Genomic DNA, 17496 nt, shown 5'->3' on the forward strand with positions numbered 1-17496 from the left:
AGGCAGTTTTTAGTGTGTTCCTTTGGAATTGCTTCCAAACAAAACTGGCTTGTCTTTGTCCTGGAAAGAAGTTTTGGTGGCTAAGGTGTAAGAGTTGAAAGAGACTAGGCAAAGACAACTTTGTTGCTTTGGGGAGAATATTAGTGCACTAATTGGCAAGAAACAGACTTTAGGGAGGTGCCAACCGTGGCCTGATAATACACTATTTTCCCACATCATGTTGCTTATAATGACCAGTTTTGTATTATATGGTTTCACCCTTCAGCCATAGAACATGGCCCATGTCCCACCTATAGCCAAATCAGCAAAGCCATTTAGCTATGTGACCTTACATAGGAGACATTCTACCTATATGAGCCTCCCACTCAGAATTTGAAAACACTTAACAGTGAGAAATAAGGGCAAAGGTTTACAAAAATGTTTCCTGAGGTCAGAAGAAGCATGATAAACCATAAGATGAAAGCAAATCTATTCCACCACATGGAATTCCAAGAGACAAAACCATTAGGTCATCCCTTGAGGCGAGGGTAAAGATGGGTAATGCTTTGTCAAAAGCCAAAGTCAGGAAAGTACTAGGGAAGGAAGATAGATCGTTCAAATATCCACTCCACTAACAACTGAGTCATAATCTTTTGCCTGGCATGTTTCTGTGTAAAGCATACTATCCTCAGTCCATTACTACCACCCTTGTTAGGGTTTCCCCATTAGTTACTCATTGCCCCATTTAACTCAGACATTACTACCTCCACAAAGCCTTCCCTTCATCATCATCCTAAGGTAGGTTCAGACACCATTTAGCTAGAATGAGAATGTATCCATAGACTCATAAATTTTAATGCTTGGTTCCCAGTTAGTGAGAGATTTCCCTGTTTGTGTTTGATTTGGAGATATGGCCTTTTATGAGGAGGTATGTCATTGGAGGTGGACTCTAAGGTTATAAAAGCCTACCACATTCCAATTATTTCCTCCTCTATCTTTTTGTGTCTCTGCCTCTGTCCTGTCTCTGACTCTCTCTGTCTCTGTCTCTGTCTCTATCTTTCTCTCTCTCTCTTTGTATCTCTCTCTCCCTCTCTCTTTCTCTCTCTCTCTCTCTCTCTCTCTCTCTCTCTCTCTCTCTCTCTCTCTCTCGGTATGGCCTTTTTTGAGGAGGTGTTTCATTGAGGGTGGGTTCTGAGGTAATATTCCAAATTACCCAGCCCTTCTGCCTTGTGGTTGTTATCTCAACATGTAAGCTTTCTCAGGTACTGCTTCAGCATCATGCCTGCCTGCCTGTTTCCATGCTTTCTACCATGATGGTCATAGACTTTAACCCTCTAGACCCATGAAGCCCCAAATTAAATCAACCTGAAGGGATTGAATATTAGATATCCAATATTTACATTTTTATTCATAAAAGTAGAAAATTATAGTTATGAAGTAGCAACAAAATAATTTTATGGCAGGGGTCAGCACAATACGAGGAACTATGTTAAAGGTCACAGTATTAGGGAGGTTGAGAATGACTGTCTTAAGCTAATAGATACATATAGATAGGAGAAGAACCACAAGGAGAGAAAGATGATGACAGAGATATCAATATATGTATCCTGTTACCTGGAAAGTAACAGAAAGCATAAGTGTCTACATTCCTAATGCTCAAGGCCCCTCTACTAGCTCTCCTTTTGTAATTTATGTAATCCAACTTAGTTACCGGAATATCTGCAGAGGGTACCATTTACTTTAAGCATCTGCTTTAAGTATACAGTAACAGAGACAACTGATGAGAGATAGCAACTAATGGGAAAACAAAACTGAGACAAACAGTTCATCCCTGTGGCTTCAAAGCTTGAAAGGCATTCTGTGGGGAAAGTGGTCATAGACAAAACCCCTTCTCTTAAGGGGCTTGATCCAAGGTCTGGTTGGAAAGTCATGCCTGAAAGAATAAACAGATGCATGAATGGCAGATGTAAGTACATTTGAATGAGTAATTAAAGTAGCAACATTCATTTGGGTATAGAAAGGCGTCTCTGGACAGGGCATACAGCACAGAAAAGCTTTTGATTATCAAATATGAGTAAGTAGAAAGGAATGGATGTACTGAGCCACAGCCCCTGTAGTCTGACAGACACAGGACTGAATCCATGAGGTGGGACACTCAACACGAATAGTGTTTCTAAAAAGCTGAAGTGTTTAACTTCTAGAACAGGTTTTACTACAGCACCTGTACTGAATGGTGGCCTCAGTAAGAATCTCACTTAGGGGCCAGTGAGATGAGACGGCTGTTTTGCCCCTGGACACATCGATTTAGTCATAACAGGTAACAATAAAGCCTCAGCAAAAACAACAATAAAATGGCAATCAAGGGGTCACAGGCCTTGACAGCTTAGGTAGCAGACATAGGGAAGTGGGAAAGCTTGTTCTGAAGCAGCCTCCTTGGATGCCAGAGTTAGAAGTCTCATGCCTCAAAAGGGATTACCTGATTGCTAGCCTGGGGCCTTCTCAGACAAAATAAAATAACCAAGTTTGACCCTGCATGCAGAAGTATTTTTGTTTTGCATTTTGCACTTTCATCCACTCAGAATACAGCCCACTTGAGTTATAATAATTCAGCTTTCCTCAAGAGTTTCATTTAATACCTCCTTTCAACTCATACTATTTCTTTGGATGCATTAAAAAAAAAACAACTTAGGTAACTGAATATGTGACATATTGTGTTTAATCCAAACTGCCAACCTAACAAAATTACAAGTTAAATATTGTTTTTAGGCACTAAGTTTTTGGGTGATTTGCTATACAACAAAATCTGATACTCTAACTAAAGTAAAGCCAAAGCAAACACAGTTGTTGTCAAAGCCTCAAGTTAACAATTCTGAATACAATTCACGATGTTTACCTTCAGTGTAGGGATTCCAAACCTCCTGCAACACAATCCCGGGTTGCGGTTCCATGAGTCAAACACAGTGCAGCTTGCCATATCACAGCACTTACCTAGCACTATGGCAGATTACCACAGGGGAAATTATACATGTATAGTTTAGATTTATTTAAAAAAAACAAAACAATCTATTGCAAAGTCCAGGCATATTCAAAATACAGCAGTGCGTGTTTGTTGTGGCTTATAAAAGGAACTTGTTTTCTGCTGGTATGGTGACCAGCAGCAGTTGCCATCTGATCTCAAAAGACTCAAAATACTGGCATTGATATTCAGTAAAACATTGTTCTCAAGAACTCGGACTCAATGAAAATCTCATCAATACATCCCCATGCACGCACACACCAATATGTAATAAGAAATCTCATGGAGAGGATACGGTTCTCATAACAAGTTGAGAGTTTTGAGGCTGGGGGTGTAATTCAGTGGTAGAGCCCTTACTGAGCATGTGCAAAGTCCTGGATTCAATCTTTATGTATCAACATGCTTCTTGTGATACTTTCTATTTTACTCAATGCTCTAGTCACATAAGAGTGTATAATCAACCACAAGCTGTAGAAACTGACCCCACTACAGAATCTTAGCAGTCTAAGGTTGGTGACCAGATTGATTTCCAAAGGAAGAAGTCCGAAGATCCTCTGTGGTCCACTCTCCAGCTACCTTCTAAGTAGCAGAAGAGTACTGAAATAACTGGCAATATCCTTGGGCACTGAGGAACAATTTCTAGTGTATGGAGCCTTGAAAATATATAAGCAATACCACATAGATAGGAAATCTCTATTCTGCTCTGGTAGCTATGATTATTTTTCTTGCTGGAACAGCAAATTTAGAAAGTTGATTTTTGGCTTAAGGGAATACTCATCCTTTTCAGTTTTGAGTTTCAAGCTATCATCCTAAGCCCCCTTAATGATCAAAACTAAATCAGTAGAGTGCTGAACTAAGGTTTGAGGCTAATATCCTACTCAATAAAATATATGTGCTTCATGTGTCACCCTTTGGGCACATGTATCCTTTGTGGAATAAAAATGGATGGTGGAGATAATGCAGGACTCAAATATTCTCTGGGCTGGTTATCACCATGATTTATCCCTTAACAGCATCTGGAACTCATCTCCATCTGTAACACACACTTGATCTAAGAAGGCAAGAGCAACTATTTGCCCCTAGCATTGATTTTGGAAAATAAGGTTACAGAGACTAGACAGCCCTCATATTTGAATCACTGGTGATGGAATACTAGGGATGTAATCCTGTGTGTACCTGACAGGTGTCAGTTTTCATGAAAACATGACAGTTGAGAAGCTTGACCATGATTTGACCCTGCAAGCGCAACAAGGTTCCACATGAGCTCAGTCTCCTTCATATAAAAAAAATAACAGTGTCTCAGACATGTAGCCTATTAGATCACCAAATACATGCACTCTGGTAGTCAACCAATTGGCAAGTAAAATTGTTCTTCTTTTAAACTATGCTCAGAAATTTGGAAAAACTGACAATGCAATAAAATCTTAAGGTGTCACAGTATAGTCTCCTAAGTCCCTTCCCCAGAAGACGTTCTCATACTGGTTTTAAGTTGGACACTGTATAAACCTTAACTTACATATTTCTTAAGACCAGATAAAGAACCCCTAGTGAACTACAAGGGCTAACCAATTTACAACAGACTCCTTATAACTGCTTCTTTGCCAAGAATCTTAGCCAAGTGTCTACTTATGCTTCTGGATTTGAGAGTCAAATTGTGATCACTGAATGCAGGGGCAGAGTTCCTAACAAAATGGACAGAGCACTTTTCATAGATTGAGATGGAGAAGGAAACTTACTGAAAAATAAACAAGACCACAAGGAAGAAAAACAGCAAATGATTGCTAGGAAGCAGATGCCTTTGCTCTGACAATTGGGTTGGTCTAGACACACTTAAAGACCCATGATTAGCAAGTAGTAGCTACAGGATATTTTAAATGAACAAACACACTTGTCCAGGGGATGTTTTAGTTTTAGAAGTTATAAGAGACAAAAAAGAAAAGGAAATGGAAGAAATGGAGAAATGGAGAAAAAGAAGAAAGTTTGGGATCCTAAAAAGCAGGAAAGACTTGTTGATAAACCCACAATGATATACTCAAATCTCAAACTTAATTGTAATTAATAGAGGCCATCTACTTAATTGCAAATAATGCAGATAACACATGCTGGGAAGCAGTGGGTGGAATAGCATGGAAATCTTAGTAAAAGAAAGACCAATGGTTAAATTCTGGCAAGTCTGATTGCCAACACAAAAATAAACAGCCAGCACATAAAAACAGCACTTGGGAACTTACAGTTTATTTTATAAGAGGGCTAACCAGAGTCGCAGATAGTGATTAATAAGAAACCTAATAGTCTAGTCAAGATGAGCTTTATGGAAAGACCTCGTTCTGTCTTCAATATGTCGAACAGGCTTTGTTTCCTGAAGGAGATACATTAATTCAAAACTGTATTTATGATATGAGTTAAAGAACTGGATATGATTAGTGCTTGCTTATCAACATATTAGAGATGCATAGAGACTCTCAAAAGTAGCCCATGTTATTTACTAGTCTAGTATATTATTAAATTCTAACATTTATATAGCAGGGAAAATATCAAAGGTGCAAAAGGTGGGTCTTATAGGAAATAAGAAAGCAAGGTTTAAAGCTAATTTAAAAGTTTAGGTTAGATCTGACTAAAATAGCCTAGGTAATTTTTTCCCAACAGGAAAGAAATGAGAAATCACTAGACCAATGATTGAAAAAAGTCATGTCACAAGAATTCTATACTGCGGGCTGGAGAGATGGCTCAATGGTTAAGAGCACTGATTGCTCTTCTAGAGATCCTGAGTTCAAATCCCAGCAACCACATGGTAGCTCACAACCATCTGTAATGAGATCTGATGCCCTCTTCTGCTGTGTCTGAAGACAGCTAAAGTGTACATATATATATATATATATATATATATATATATATATATATATATAACTTGGAGCATTATCTTTAGTTACTTGAAGAGTTTCTAGTTTTTTTAATACAGTTTATGTTAAAATAATCTTTATTAATTTAGAGAAGACTATCAATGTCTGTGAAAGAATGGACTGTTTGGATTTTTTTTTTTGTGGTCATTGTGAATGATTGCTTTTTCTTTTCCTTAGTTTCACATTCTTCCTTTGTTGTAAATCTTAGACTGACATCTAGCTTTGACAATCATAGTATGTTTTATTTCCTGAGGGGGAATAACTTACAATACTGTTTAGTTTTGTACTATTGGTGTGTTGGTGAATTTTTAAACTGTGTGCTAACTGCAATAAATTATATGAACTGAGAAAAAAATGAATCTTAAAAAAAAAGAATTCTATACTTCTTATATACAATGCCACAATAAAACATATAAAACTTTAAAAAGGCCAAGTCCAACCAATAGCCAGCCTAACTTGAGACCCACCCCATGGGCAAGCACCAAACCCTGACACAATTACTGATCCTCTGTTATTCTTGCAGACAGGGGCCTAACATAACTGTCCTCCGAGAGGCTCCACCAAGCAACTGACTGAAACAGATGCAGATACTCACAGTCAAATGCTGGAGCTTGGGAACTCTTATGGAAGAGTTGAGGGAAAGATTGAAGGCCCTCGAGGGGATAGGATCTCCATAGGGAGACCAACAGAGTCAACTAACCTGGACCCTTTGGGCTCTCAGAGACTGAGCGTTCATAGGCTGGACCAATGAATGTACATATGTAGCAGATGTGCAGCTCAGTCTCCATGTGGCCCCTGAACAACTGAAGTAGAGCTATCCATAAAGTTTGTCTGTGAAATGCATTCCCCAACAGGGCTCATGTATATAACCCTGCAGAAACTTGATACATCAGAGTGGGGGCTACCGTCTCAGAGAAGTAGGGGAGGACAATGGAAGAAGGAACTCTGTAAGGGAGGGACAGGGGACCAGCAACTGGGATGTAAAATATAAAAATAAATAAATAAATAAAATTAATAATTAATAATAATTAGACTGGGCATGTTGTTTATAAGAACTAGATCTGAGCCATTTGCAGTTGATCATCTCACCAAATTTCTCCTCTGCAGACTAGAAGGACACAAGCAGAGTTCAAGATGGGAAGTTCTCTGCTCTTTCTTCTATAAAATTGTCAAAATAATAATAATAATAATAATAATAATAATGATAATAATAATAATAAAGTCTTTTTGCTTAAAGTTATTTCTAAAAACATCCAAGTCCTGGTCCAACAAACCACTGGTATTAAAAATGAGTGCCTACTAGCATAGAGAACGCTTTCAGACAGTCGCCTGGACACCAGTTTTGGCCTTACCAAACCCTTTGGTATCTTGTAATCTGTACTGAATAATTTCCAATATTACAGCTATCAATGATATGAGAAAGTTCTGTCAGTAGAGAGAAAGTAGTAGCCAATGTTGTACCTGTCCCAGGGCACAGCCATACTGCCTATTAACTCTTCTCAGAGTGCAGTCATTACAACAACATATCTGTGGTTCATTACCTGGTCATTACTTTTCTTATCTTTACACATCTTCCAGATTTTCATGAATTCACTAAGAGCAAGGAAGAGAGAGCTATCTTTGTGAGATGTCTTATTGTGAGTTTCCTCAGAAGCAGAACCTAAGAACAATTCTGATGCCAGTAACTGTATTGAAGAACCGGCCCCAGAGCCAATTGCTGCAACAGTAAGGCTGTAAGTTGCAGGCAAGCCTGAGCACCATAAGTAAGTCCAGGAAAAGAAGAGGGAATATGAATAAGCAAAGGAGAAAAATGGCCTGAGAAAACACCGTGAGGAGTAGTGAACTAATAAATGATACAAGAAAATAATAATCCAGTAGCAAATTTGAGGTTTTCAGGAGCTGGCAAAAAAAAAAAAAAAAAAAAAAAAAACCCTGAAGAGAAAGTCATGTGAACTTCAATATTAATTGTGGGCCTGTACACCAGGCAGGGAAACCTAAGTACTGCTAATAGGAGTAACAATTAAGCCACAAAGACAAACCTTTGACAAAACTTGGGGAAATGGCATTTTATTTCAACATAGTGGTCGTCATTCTACCAGTTAAATGGAGGGCTTTGTTAATTTTTTTCAAACCAAAACATGTACCATAGCAAGCAATGTAGTGGCAAATATTCTATCCGAAAAACTGTCGTACTCAGAGGGCCTCAAAGCGTAAACTTTTGTGAACATTTTTTCTTAGAAAAAATATAGATTCAGACTGTGCACCAAGGAGATCCAAAGACTGATGACGACAAAGCAATGACTGAGCACCGTCGTGTGGGTATAAGGAAAGTGGGGCCAGAGCTTAAGATGGCTGCTTTACGAGGGACCCTACAGAAACCTTGCTGTTGTTGGAGACATCATCAGCCCCTATCTTCAGGATAGACTCTTTGAGGGAAGGAGACTCCTACGGGGTTCACGTCTCTCGACCGCCTTACCCCCACCCCGCACACCACCCAAAGAATTGGGTTGACAATCAATTAGAATGCTATTGTTAGAGAACCGAGGGCAGGGGCATTGTGCTCTTACAAAATTCCGTGCACATATGTGGTGTTCTGTTCTGTTTCTTCTGGCCTTCAAACAGCTGGTGTACGAACTGTCTCTGCATATTTCTCTCTGGAACATGGCAAGCAATTCTAGGGATATGATTCCATAAATCTAGACCTCTTGTTTGAAATGTTATTTCTCTATTGGAATTTTAAAGTCGTCTATGCCAGTTTAGTTTCTCTGTAAATTTAACAACTAAAAGGGGTCTGACGGTGCCCTCGGCACGACATTATTTAGATTGTGCTATCATCTGGTGGTCGCTGTATAAGTGGTCTTCTTAAAAGGCTTAGTTCAGTAATGCAATCGCCTATCTTTAAATACAAAAGACATGCTTCCCCATGTGTGGTTGTGAGGTTTGGGACTCTTACATAAAACCATTTTATGTATTACAAGTTTCTAAGGATGAAGTCTCAAGATTTCATCGACAGTCTTCGAGAGCTGATTGGCACAACTCATGCTATGGACCAAGAAAAGAGCCTCATCATAAAGCTTGAAGAACTTACCTGCAAATTGTCTTCCTTATAGCTGACACATACAGCTTATACCGTAACCTCTTTGGGTTAACAGAGAGAATAAGATGTACGGACTTACATTTCCAACTGCCCATGTTCCGCCCTTCATCTTCACCTTCTCAGAAAACAAATAAACAAACAAAGGTTTCTCTAATATGAAGACCTTGGAGGTATCAAGTGAATTTCTGGGTATCATTTTCCCCAGCTCTGGTGACTGATGGGAGCTTTTCAGCACATTTGGGATCTTCCAATCCCAAAATCTGATTTGAAGCTTAATTGTACTGGGTTGTGGTTTGTGGTTCATAGCACAAGGCAGTGAAAGAGGAATGTAGTTGTTTCCACTTGTTCCTCTACATTAGCTTATTCTCTTGGAAATACACAGTGTCATGTGGCTTGCTGAGGACAATGTGATCTAAGTAGGTGTGACGTGTGTCACTTCTGGGTTGAAGCAGTAGACAGCCTGTATGGAATTCTCCGCCTCTTATCTTTCTCCTAGGAGGACAGATGAAAAGGCTCTGTGCCCAGATGGATAAACTATAAAACAGCAGAACTTCAGTTCGTCACGGACACTTGAGTGACTGGGTGGAGCGCATTCCTTCCCATCTGATTCTTCTGACTTGAATGGGATTTTTAGTGTGAGCAAGAAACACATTATTGGTGTTCAAAACCACTGATGCTCTGAGCTTGCTATGTGAACATGAATGTATCCCTAATGAAAACAGCTTCCGTTCTTCTGCAATGCACAGTACTTATGTCATCTTCTTAAAATTTAGTTGTAACTAGATCTATATGGTACCCAGAGAGCCCTCTGTTTTGCCTCCATGGGACAAACTATCATGCACCAATCAGCAAGCAAAGTTTTCCCTTTAGCCCAAAATACACAGCAGTGGGCAATACAATTCAATAAACACAATGCTTTGTGCTGTACAAAACACAGGAAATAATTACATTTCTTATAGACAGTTCTTTATTATATTTTCCCACTTGAATATTTAGAGAATAATTTAAATGTAACGCATACTGACAGCAAGCACAGTATCAAATATTAGGGTGGTTTTTTTAATATTTTTCTTTCCTCACCCTTTACTTCTTTAGGAAAAAGTATTTAGATGACCTCAAAGAAATGATTATTATGCTAATCACAGTCTGCAATAACACACACACAAGCCCAGACTCAATAGAAAAGAAAGCAACAAAGAAGTGAAAAAGTCTTTCTCCTCAAATCATTTTAATTCATTTTTCCACAGCCATATAAATTTAAAGTCTGAAACAACAATAATACAGCTATAGAATCTAGGTTCTCTTTCAAAGCAGCGGCATAGAAAACATAGAAAAGCTAAAACCTCAGCACAGGCTTCAAAAAAACAAGGACTGAGAGGAATTTGATGAAGACACGAAATGCACAAAATACAGTACACAAAATACTAGATGCATGAAATAGAAAGCTACACATTTCAGGTAGAAAGCATTGTAAAATATATAAAATATGCAAGAAATCAAAACCAAAGAGTATTTCAGTTTTTTTCCTTAGAGTACCATCAATACACTGGAACTGGTAATTAGCATTTGAAGATGGGAACAAGAAAATAGCAGTTTCCCATTTAAAACTTTATTTCTAGGCTTTAGGATTTCACCTTCTTGACATCCTTCTTTCCAGAGCTCTCAGTAGCTGACTCTGCTTTTCTTTTCTGTGACTAAAATGGAAACAGATTTAATGTTCTGCTCCAATATGCACACTTTTAAATGGCCCAACAATGTTAAATCTAGGATGTAAATGCATTAAAAAATTTAACATGAATATTCACTTCAATGTGAGACTCACAGTTAACACACTATATAGCCCAACAAACTATATAACCCAATGTAAAATAACTTTTAAAGGTGTTTCTTTTTATGAAAAGACATAAAATATCCATCAAAAATAGTCATCAAGTATCTACTTACACATGGCTTATAAATGTACTTTTATCTTAAAGAACTACTTAATATTTAAAGTTTCTGGGGAAATTTTTATTTATGAGTGTTATTTTTATAACGTTAAGATAAATGTTAACACACCATATTTCATATCTTCTATGATGCGCATTTCTGTCCCCCATTAGCATCTCTGACATCAGGATGTATCTTACAACTGATAACAGATGATACTTGGCATCATATTTGTTAGTGGCACAAAAAATGTTGTGTCTTACAATGGAAAGCACCTTAGATTTGATGAATTATGGGACTACTTAACACACTCAAACAGAATATTTTGAATCATAGATATACACAGCAACCCAACAGGATTAAAATCACATGTTTATCCAGCAGTTAACTTAATGCCAAAACAGGCTATCTTGCCTGCTCAGGGTTCCCATTTGTATACACAGTTCCACAAAGATCAAACAACTTATTTGATCAACTCAGAACTCCAGGTTTTAGTCTTCAAACCATCTCACCCCTACTCTAACCTTCTGCTGCCCCCACGGCGACCTAGTCTCAATTCCTAGGATCTCACTTGCATTATGCCTCTGCTTAAATTTGTGAGGAATTTATTAAATACTGAGTCTTGTAACAAGGGAATTCCTAACCACATGTTCTTCAAACAATAACGAAGTACGTTTATGATGTGATTCTTCTTCAATCTAAAACAAATTAGCACTTCATAAAACCCAGCATTAAACATAGTATAAACATTTGTAATTATATAAAAAAAATGAGATCTACCTAAAAGTTAGGAAAATGCTGAAAATTTTACCATTGGAGTTTTAGTTGCCCGTTTCTTCTTTTCTGCTCTCTCTCTTTCCTCAATTTCCATATTTTCTTTTTCAATCAATGAAATCAAAGTATTACAGCGTCTCTGAAATTCCTAAATGAAATAATAAAGAACTTAATTTCTAAAACATATTATTTTAAGAACTTTTAAGATACTTCTTTAACTATATCATTTCTGTAGAAGAGACTTTCCAAAGTTTGTAATTTTTTCTCTGCCCCCACTCCAATCATACCAGTATTCTTTAGAACACTCATATAGGGTATTATTAGATCCCAGTATGACAGAGATAGGCTAATGTCATTTGATAGATGACAAGTTAAACAAGCTGGTCTGTTTTACCATGGAACACTACTCAACAATAAAATGGAAAGAACTAGTTATTCATCATGGCATCCAGAGAATTATGATGAGTGAAAAATACAATCACAAAAGTTATGTCTAGTATGCTTCCATTTATATAACATGTTTTTGAGGCATGGTGTTGCTCTTTAGTCCATGCTAAATTAGAACTCACTATGTGGTCAGGTTGACTTTAAATGTACAGCAATCCTCCTGCCTCAGCCTCCCAGATGCTGTGATAACAATATGGGCCACTATGCCTAGCTATATAATACCATTAAAGGACAGAATTAGAGAATAGATGAGAATAATTGTTGTCAGAGATGCTAAGAAAATAGGAGAATGTATGTAGCTAGAGGTAGTACAACTAACGTGTAGAAACAATTGTTTCTATATGTTTAATGAACACACACACACACACACACACACACACACACAGCCTGTACAAACGCTATCCCGACAAGTTTTGTGGATTATACTAATATGAATTTTCATATTGCAATATTACACTAGAGCTACTCAAGTTGTATCCATTGGGACTGAGCTCCACAACTCTATATTTTGATTGGTCGTGATTTTCTAAACAGACTTCTTTATTACAAGGCTTCATGGAACCTTTCAGTCCCTGATGATCACTACGAACCACTAGGAAGGGGATATAAGATGCAGCTGTTCCCAAAGCTACTTAGCCAACAGAAGACTCAGGATACATATTATGGAATTTAAGTCCTGGGAATCAGGAAGGAACCTGCTAATTCGGAGTAAATACTATCTGAAAAGATTTTTGCATTAACCTTGCCACTACTATATTTTACTGCCAGCAGTCAGTGCATCCAAACTATAAACAGACTTTATGAATGTATGGTGAGCATTAAAGATATGATTCATTAATATGGAAACTCATTTATTATTAACCCTGTACACTTTGCTGTGTTTAAAGGTAAATAATGGATTAATACCAAAGGGTCAATAATGTTTAAATATGTGACTTCTTTTCTGTATAAGAAGAAATGCCTGACAAAACACAAAACAGCTAAACGCTCCAATCAAAAACTATTTTCTAGCAATTAAGAACAAACTCAAGAAAAAGGAAAATGATCAAAGTATAAAAATAGAAAACTCAGCAAAATTTTAAGGATTTATTTTTATTTTATACCTATGAGTATTTTCCTGCATGTGTGTACGTGCACCACATGTAGACCTGCTCTTACACACTGAGTCATCTCGCCATGCCTGGTACAAGAATTTTTTCTTTTAAGTTTCAAGAGTTGAAGATGTAGTTCAGTGGGAGAGCACTTGTGCAACCTGTCTAGCAATATACATGGGCGCGCGCGCGTGTGTGCGCGCGCGCACACACACACACACACACACACACACAATTTGTTTTCTGAAACCAAGGCTAAAAAAATGGGAAGCAAACAAAGCTATTTCTATCACATTAGTAGTGGTGTGCCCGTGCTTTGTGCACACATGAGTGCAGTGTGTGTACTTGGTTGCAGTAAGATGTAAATGAGAACTTCCATTCACTGATGTTGAATGACAGTGTTACTTGATATCAACTAAACTTTCTCCCAAAAATTAAAGTGAAATTGCTAACTGTCATATTTAGAAGATCCATGAGGTCCAATGCCATCTTCTGACTATATTTAAAGAAGCCTAGTTTACAGGATTAGTTAATGCTAAATGAGTCAAAAAGAGGTAGGGTATTAACCTTCCCATTACCTTCTTGTCATGTGCAAAAGGTGGCCATCTACCCGATAGATTACCCTTGTTGGCACCTTAATCTTGGATTCCAGTCTCCAGAACAAGACAACAAAAAAGTGTTGCCTATGCCATCAAGTCTGTGTTTCTTTATTACAGCATTGAGCAGCAAACTAATACACTACCCTTCAAGGAAATGAATTAGAAATAGCAAAGAAATATTCTAAAATTTCATATCCTGTGACTTAACAATTCCATTCTTAGACACTTACTATAATAAAGAGATACATAAAATATTTCAAGAAAGTATTTAGAACACTGATAGCAGGAAAACTACTGAACTAGCTCTGGAAACCATTTTTTGATCTTGGTAATAAAGGTGCAGAGACTGAAAGTGGCTGAAAGAACACTAACTAGTAGCTGACACTAGCTAGCTCTGAAATTAGGATCAGTGGTGATTTTTTTTTTCTTTAAACAATTGGGTCTGTTTATTCTGTAGAGGATGCATTTGCACCAAAGTTCTAAAGACCCTTTTGCCACAGCAACTCATATCTGCATTCCCAACTTTCCTAAAATGATCATTTAGGTCTTGAGAAAATTTATCAAGATGTAAGAAATGTCAAAAATCCTTTTAAGACAGTTTTATCTTTCTAAGTAATATCTAGAAAACTGCCACACAACTTAGGGAATGCTGAAGTTGACTATATTATCAACTAACCAAAATTTTTTCTACTCTCTAATTCAAGCCCCCCCCAAAAAAACAAAAAAACAACTGAGATTAGCCAGAAAGATATTACACATTAACAATTCATGTTTTCTAGTTAAAAACAAAAAGTCTTATGTAATGCCAGAATGTTCAAGCTTCTTGGACAGCCATAATTACCCAGGGTTAGATAAACTGATAACAATAAGACTGTAATTTCAATTACTTAGCAATGTAATGGTAACACATTTAATATGCATACCAAATATTCATCATAGTTTCATCCAATAATATATACACATACAAATTAAACAGCATGTTATTCAATTTATCTATTATAAAAAGGGCTAAGTTGACCCTGATGAGATCTGATCCTTGGTTTCTAGGGAAACTACATAGATTCTTTATAAAAATCTGATTCTTGAATCATTAAGCTATACCCTCTGGCTATTATTATTCGCAATAAGTAATAGTTGCCTGTGACTGCAGATATCTTTAGATACATATTCATAGTTCATATGAATGACTCAAGAACAAATACTAATACTTTCAGACAGTCTTACATGTAAAAAGATAGGATATTTCAAAATGATTCAAAATAGACCACAAAAAAAAGTTTTCACCATGATTCCTTTGAACCTGTCAGTAACTGCTCCAAAACAAAAACAAAAACCCCCCTTCAGAAAGGCAACAAAGAAAGGACAAGCATTTTGTTCTCTTCAGTTTCTCTGTTTCTTGTCTTCCTATTTTTCTGAGGTCAAGGGAATGGTTCATGGAATGTCAAACAAGTTCTATAATTCTGTAGTCTAATTATCTCTTTCACTGATTCCCCACTCTTGATTTAGGAATGAATTTGGAAGAAGGAAAAATAACACAGGGGAGTCAGAAAAGAGATGCCAAAGCAATTAAGGGCGACAGAAGACAATAAAAAACGACAAATTGAAAAACTGTTCTGCTGTATTGGAAACTGTGGGAAATGGTTTAAGAATTCTGTGTTCACACATGTGGGAAACTCAAAGAGGCAAACAAACTTCTCAAAGCTGTTAGCATTCTAATGTAGATTGGAAGTCTCTGTGGCAAGATTCAATGTCAGCATGCCCCAAATCTATTTTTCTGGCACAAAACATTTTTCTGGTTCTGAAATAATGTTTCGTAGAATCCAACTTGGCAAATCATCCACAAAGTAATAGCAATGGCTAAACCTAAGTTATATACAGCTCAGCGAAAAAGAATTAAAGGTTTATGTGTAATTTCACTGACAAAAGGAGCTCTGTGACAAATTTTGAGCAGTATGCGAGACACAAGCTATGTGCATTTTGTGTTCAGAAACTCCTTTAGACAGATTAGCACTTCACAAAAATCTCAGACTCAAAATTAGGAAGAGGTTTTAAAATTATTCAAGTTGATACAGAACTCCTCAATACTAGATCCTTGCTATGAAGCCATGCAGCCTGGCCATCTATCTGATTCCCTCCAATGTCAAAGTACTTGCTACCCTCTAAGCCTGGCTATTTCAACTCTGAACAACTCAAACACGTTGCCTTCTGCAACAGTGCTATTTGTTACCTTATGATCTCTAACAACTGGTTCCACATCGAACCTGTACAGTCAAAGAGAACAAGCCAATTTCCTCTCTCCCTAACAATTCTGTGCTTCAAGACAGCTTCCTCGACCAGAATCATCAGTAGAGCCACAAATACCCCATGCTTAGAGTAAATATCTGCTCTTTACCCACCCTTCATATAAAACGTTTCTTGGAAGTTGAGTAACACATAAGCCTACTTGGGATGGTTAATCTTGACTGTCAACTTGACAGAGTTGGGAAGCTCACAGATTGATAGAGCACAGCCCTCCATCTGCCTTTGAAGGTGTTGTCAGAGAGGATTAAAAGGGAAAACCTGACCTGAATGTCCATGTGCTCGGGGTTCGGATGAAATGAAATAGGGAGAGGAAGAAATCTGCAGGACGTTTTCTTGATTAATAATCAACATGAAAAGGCCCACCACACTGTAGGGCAGCAGTTCTCAACTTGAGGGTCACGACCCACTTGGTTGTGTATCAGATATCTTGCATACCAGGTACTTACATTAAAATTTGTAACAGCAGCAAAGTTGGTTATGAGATAGCAACAAAAATAATTTTATGGTTGGGGATCACCACAACATGAGGATCTATATTAAACTGCATTAGGAAGATTAAGAAAGTCTGCTGTAGGGGTTGCCCTGGGCAGGTGGCCATGGGCTGTGGTATGAAGCAGTTGAAATCCCCAAAAATGCACAAGCCAACAAACAGTGTTCATCCATGGTCTGTGTTTCAGTTGCTGCCTCCACGTTCGTGCCTTGAGTTACTGCCTTGGCGACCAGAATTGGTGACGAATATTTTCCATTTTGTAAAAGATCCACTCTCTGCCACTCTCTTCCTCTCTTCCACTGCAGCATGTAACTAGTCACTGAAAATATGCAACTGAGCACGTGCCTGAGTTCAAATGAAATCTGAAGCACAAATGGCAATCCTGGAATTTTGAATTTTAATTTTCATATGTCCAAACACTGTTTTGATTTCTTTATAAAAGTGGAAAAATAATTCTTAGCCTAACGTGCCACATGAAACAAGTAGTGAGGTTCAGTTTGCCCGCTAGGGTTGAGAGCCAAAAATGGTGAATAAGCAGGGCGCCAGAAACGTAAACTAAAGAAGAAAACAGCACTCCACATGTCTGTCTCTCAATTGTACATGAAAGTCTGTATGGACGAAGTTTTGTTTTAGGATTTTCAGTATAACAAAATGGACATATTTTCTCCTTTGTTATTTTGTCTTTTATGTACTCCCTATATATTACCCGCTTTAAAAAATAACTATTTATTTGAAATAAATATCTTCATCTGCAAATCCTGCAATATATTTCCCAGATTTGAAACACTTTTGAACTCCTATAATACTAACAAAAACAGTAGCAGTATATACTAGATCTTCATAGCCCAACAATATTGGCAGCTAAATAGAAAT

At 37.4% G+C, this 17496-nt stretch overlaps 1 protein-coding gene across 8 annotated transcripts in view; it reads right to left on the reverse strand.

The window, feature by feature from the left end:
- Smarca1 (SWI/SNF related, matrix associated, actin dependent regulator of chromatin, subfamily a, member 1) overlaps positions 1-17496 on the reverse strand; it is an 86492-nt gene that overhangs the window by 4804 nt on the left and 64192 nt on the right. For 3 of the 8 annotated variants that reach the window (XM_063280086.1, XM_063280087.1, XM_006257525.5), the window contains 2 exons: positions 11733-11843; positions 10204-10686 (listed from right to left, as the gene is read on the reverse strand). In XM_063280086.1, coding sequence (XP_063136156.1) covers positions 10615-10686; positions 11733-11843 — 183 coding nt within the window. In that variant the 3' untranslated portion in view covers positions 10204-10614. Of the gene's footprint in view, positions 1-10200; positions 10687-11701; positions 11844-17496 lie in introns of those variants that run through there. The other 5 variants (XM_006257526.5, XM_063280088.1, NM_001271190.1 and 2 more) reach the window with 4 other exon arrangements.

Source organism: Rattus norvegicus, chromosome X (genome assembly GCF_036323735.1).
Source record: "Rattus norvegicus strain BN/NHsdMcwi chromosome X, GRCr8, whole genome shotgun sequence".
NCBI lineage: Eukaryota > Metazoa > Chordata > Mammalia > Rodentia > Muridae > Rattus > Rattus norvegicus.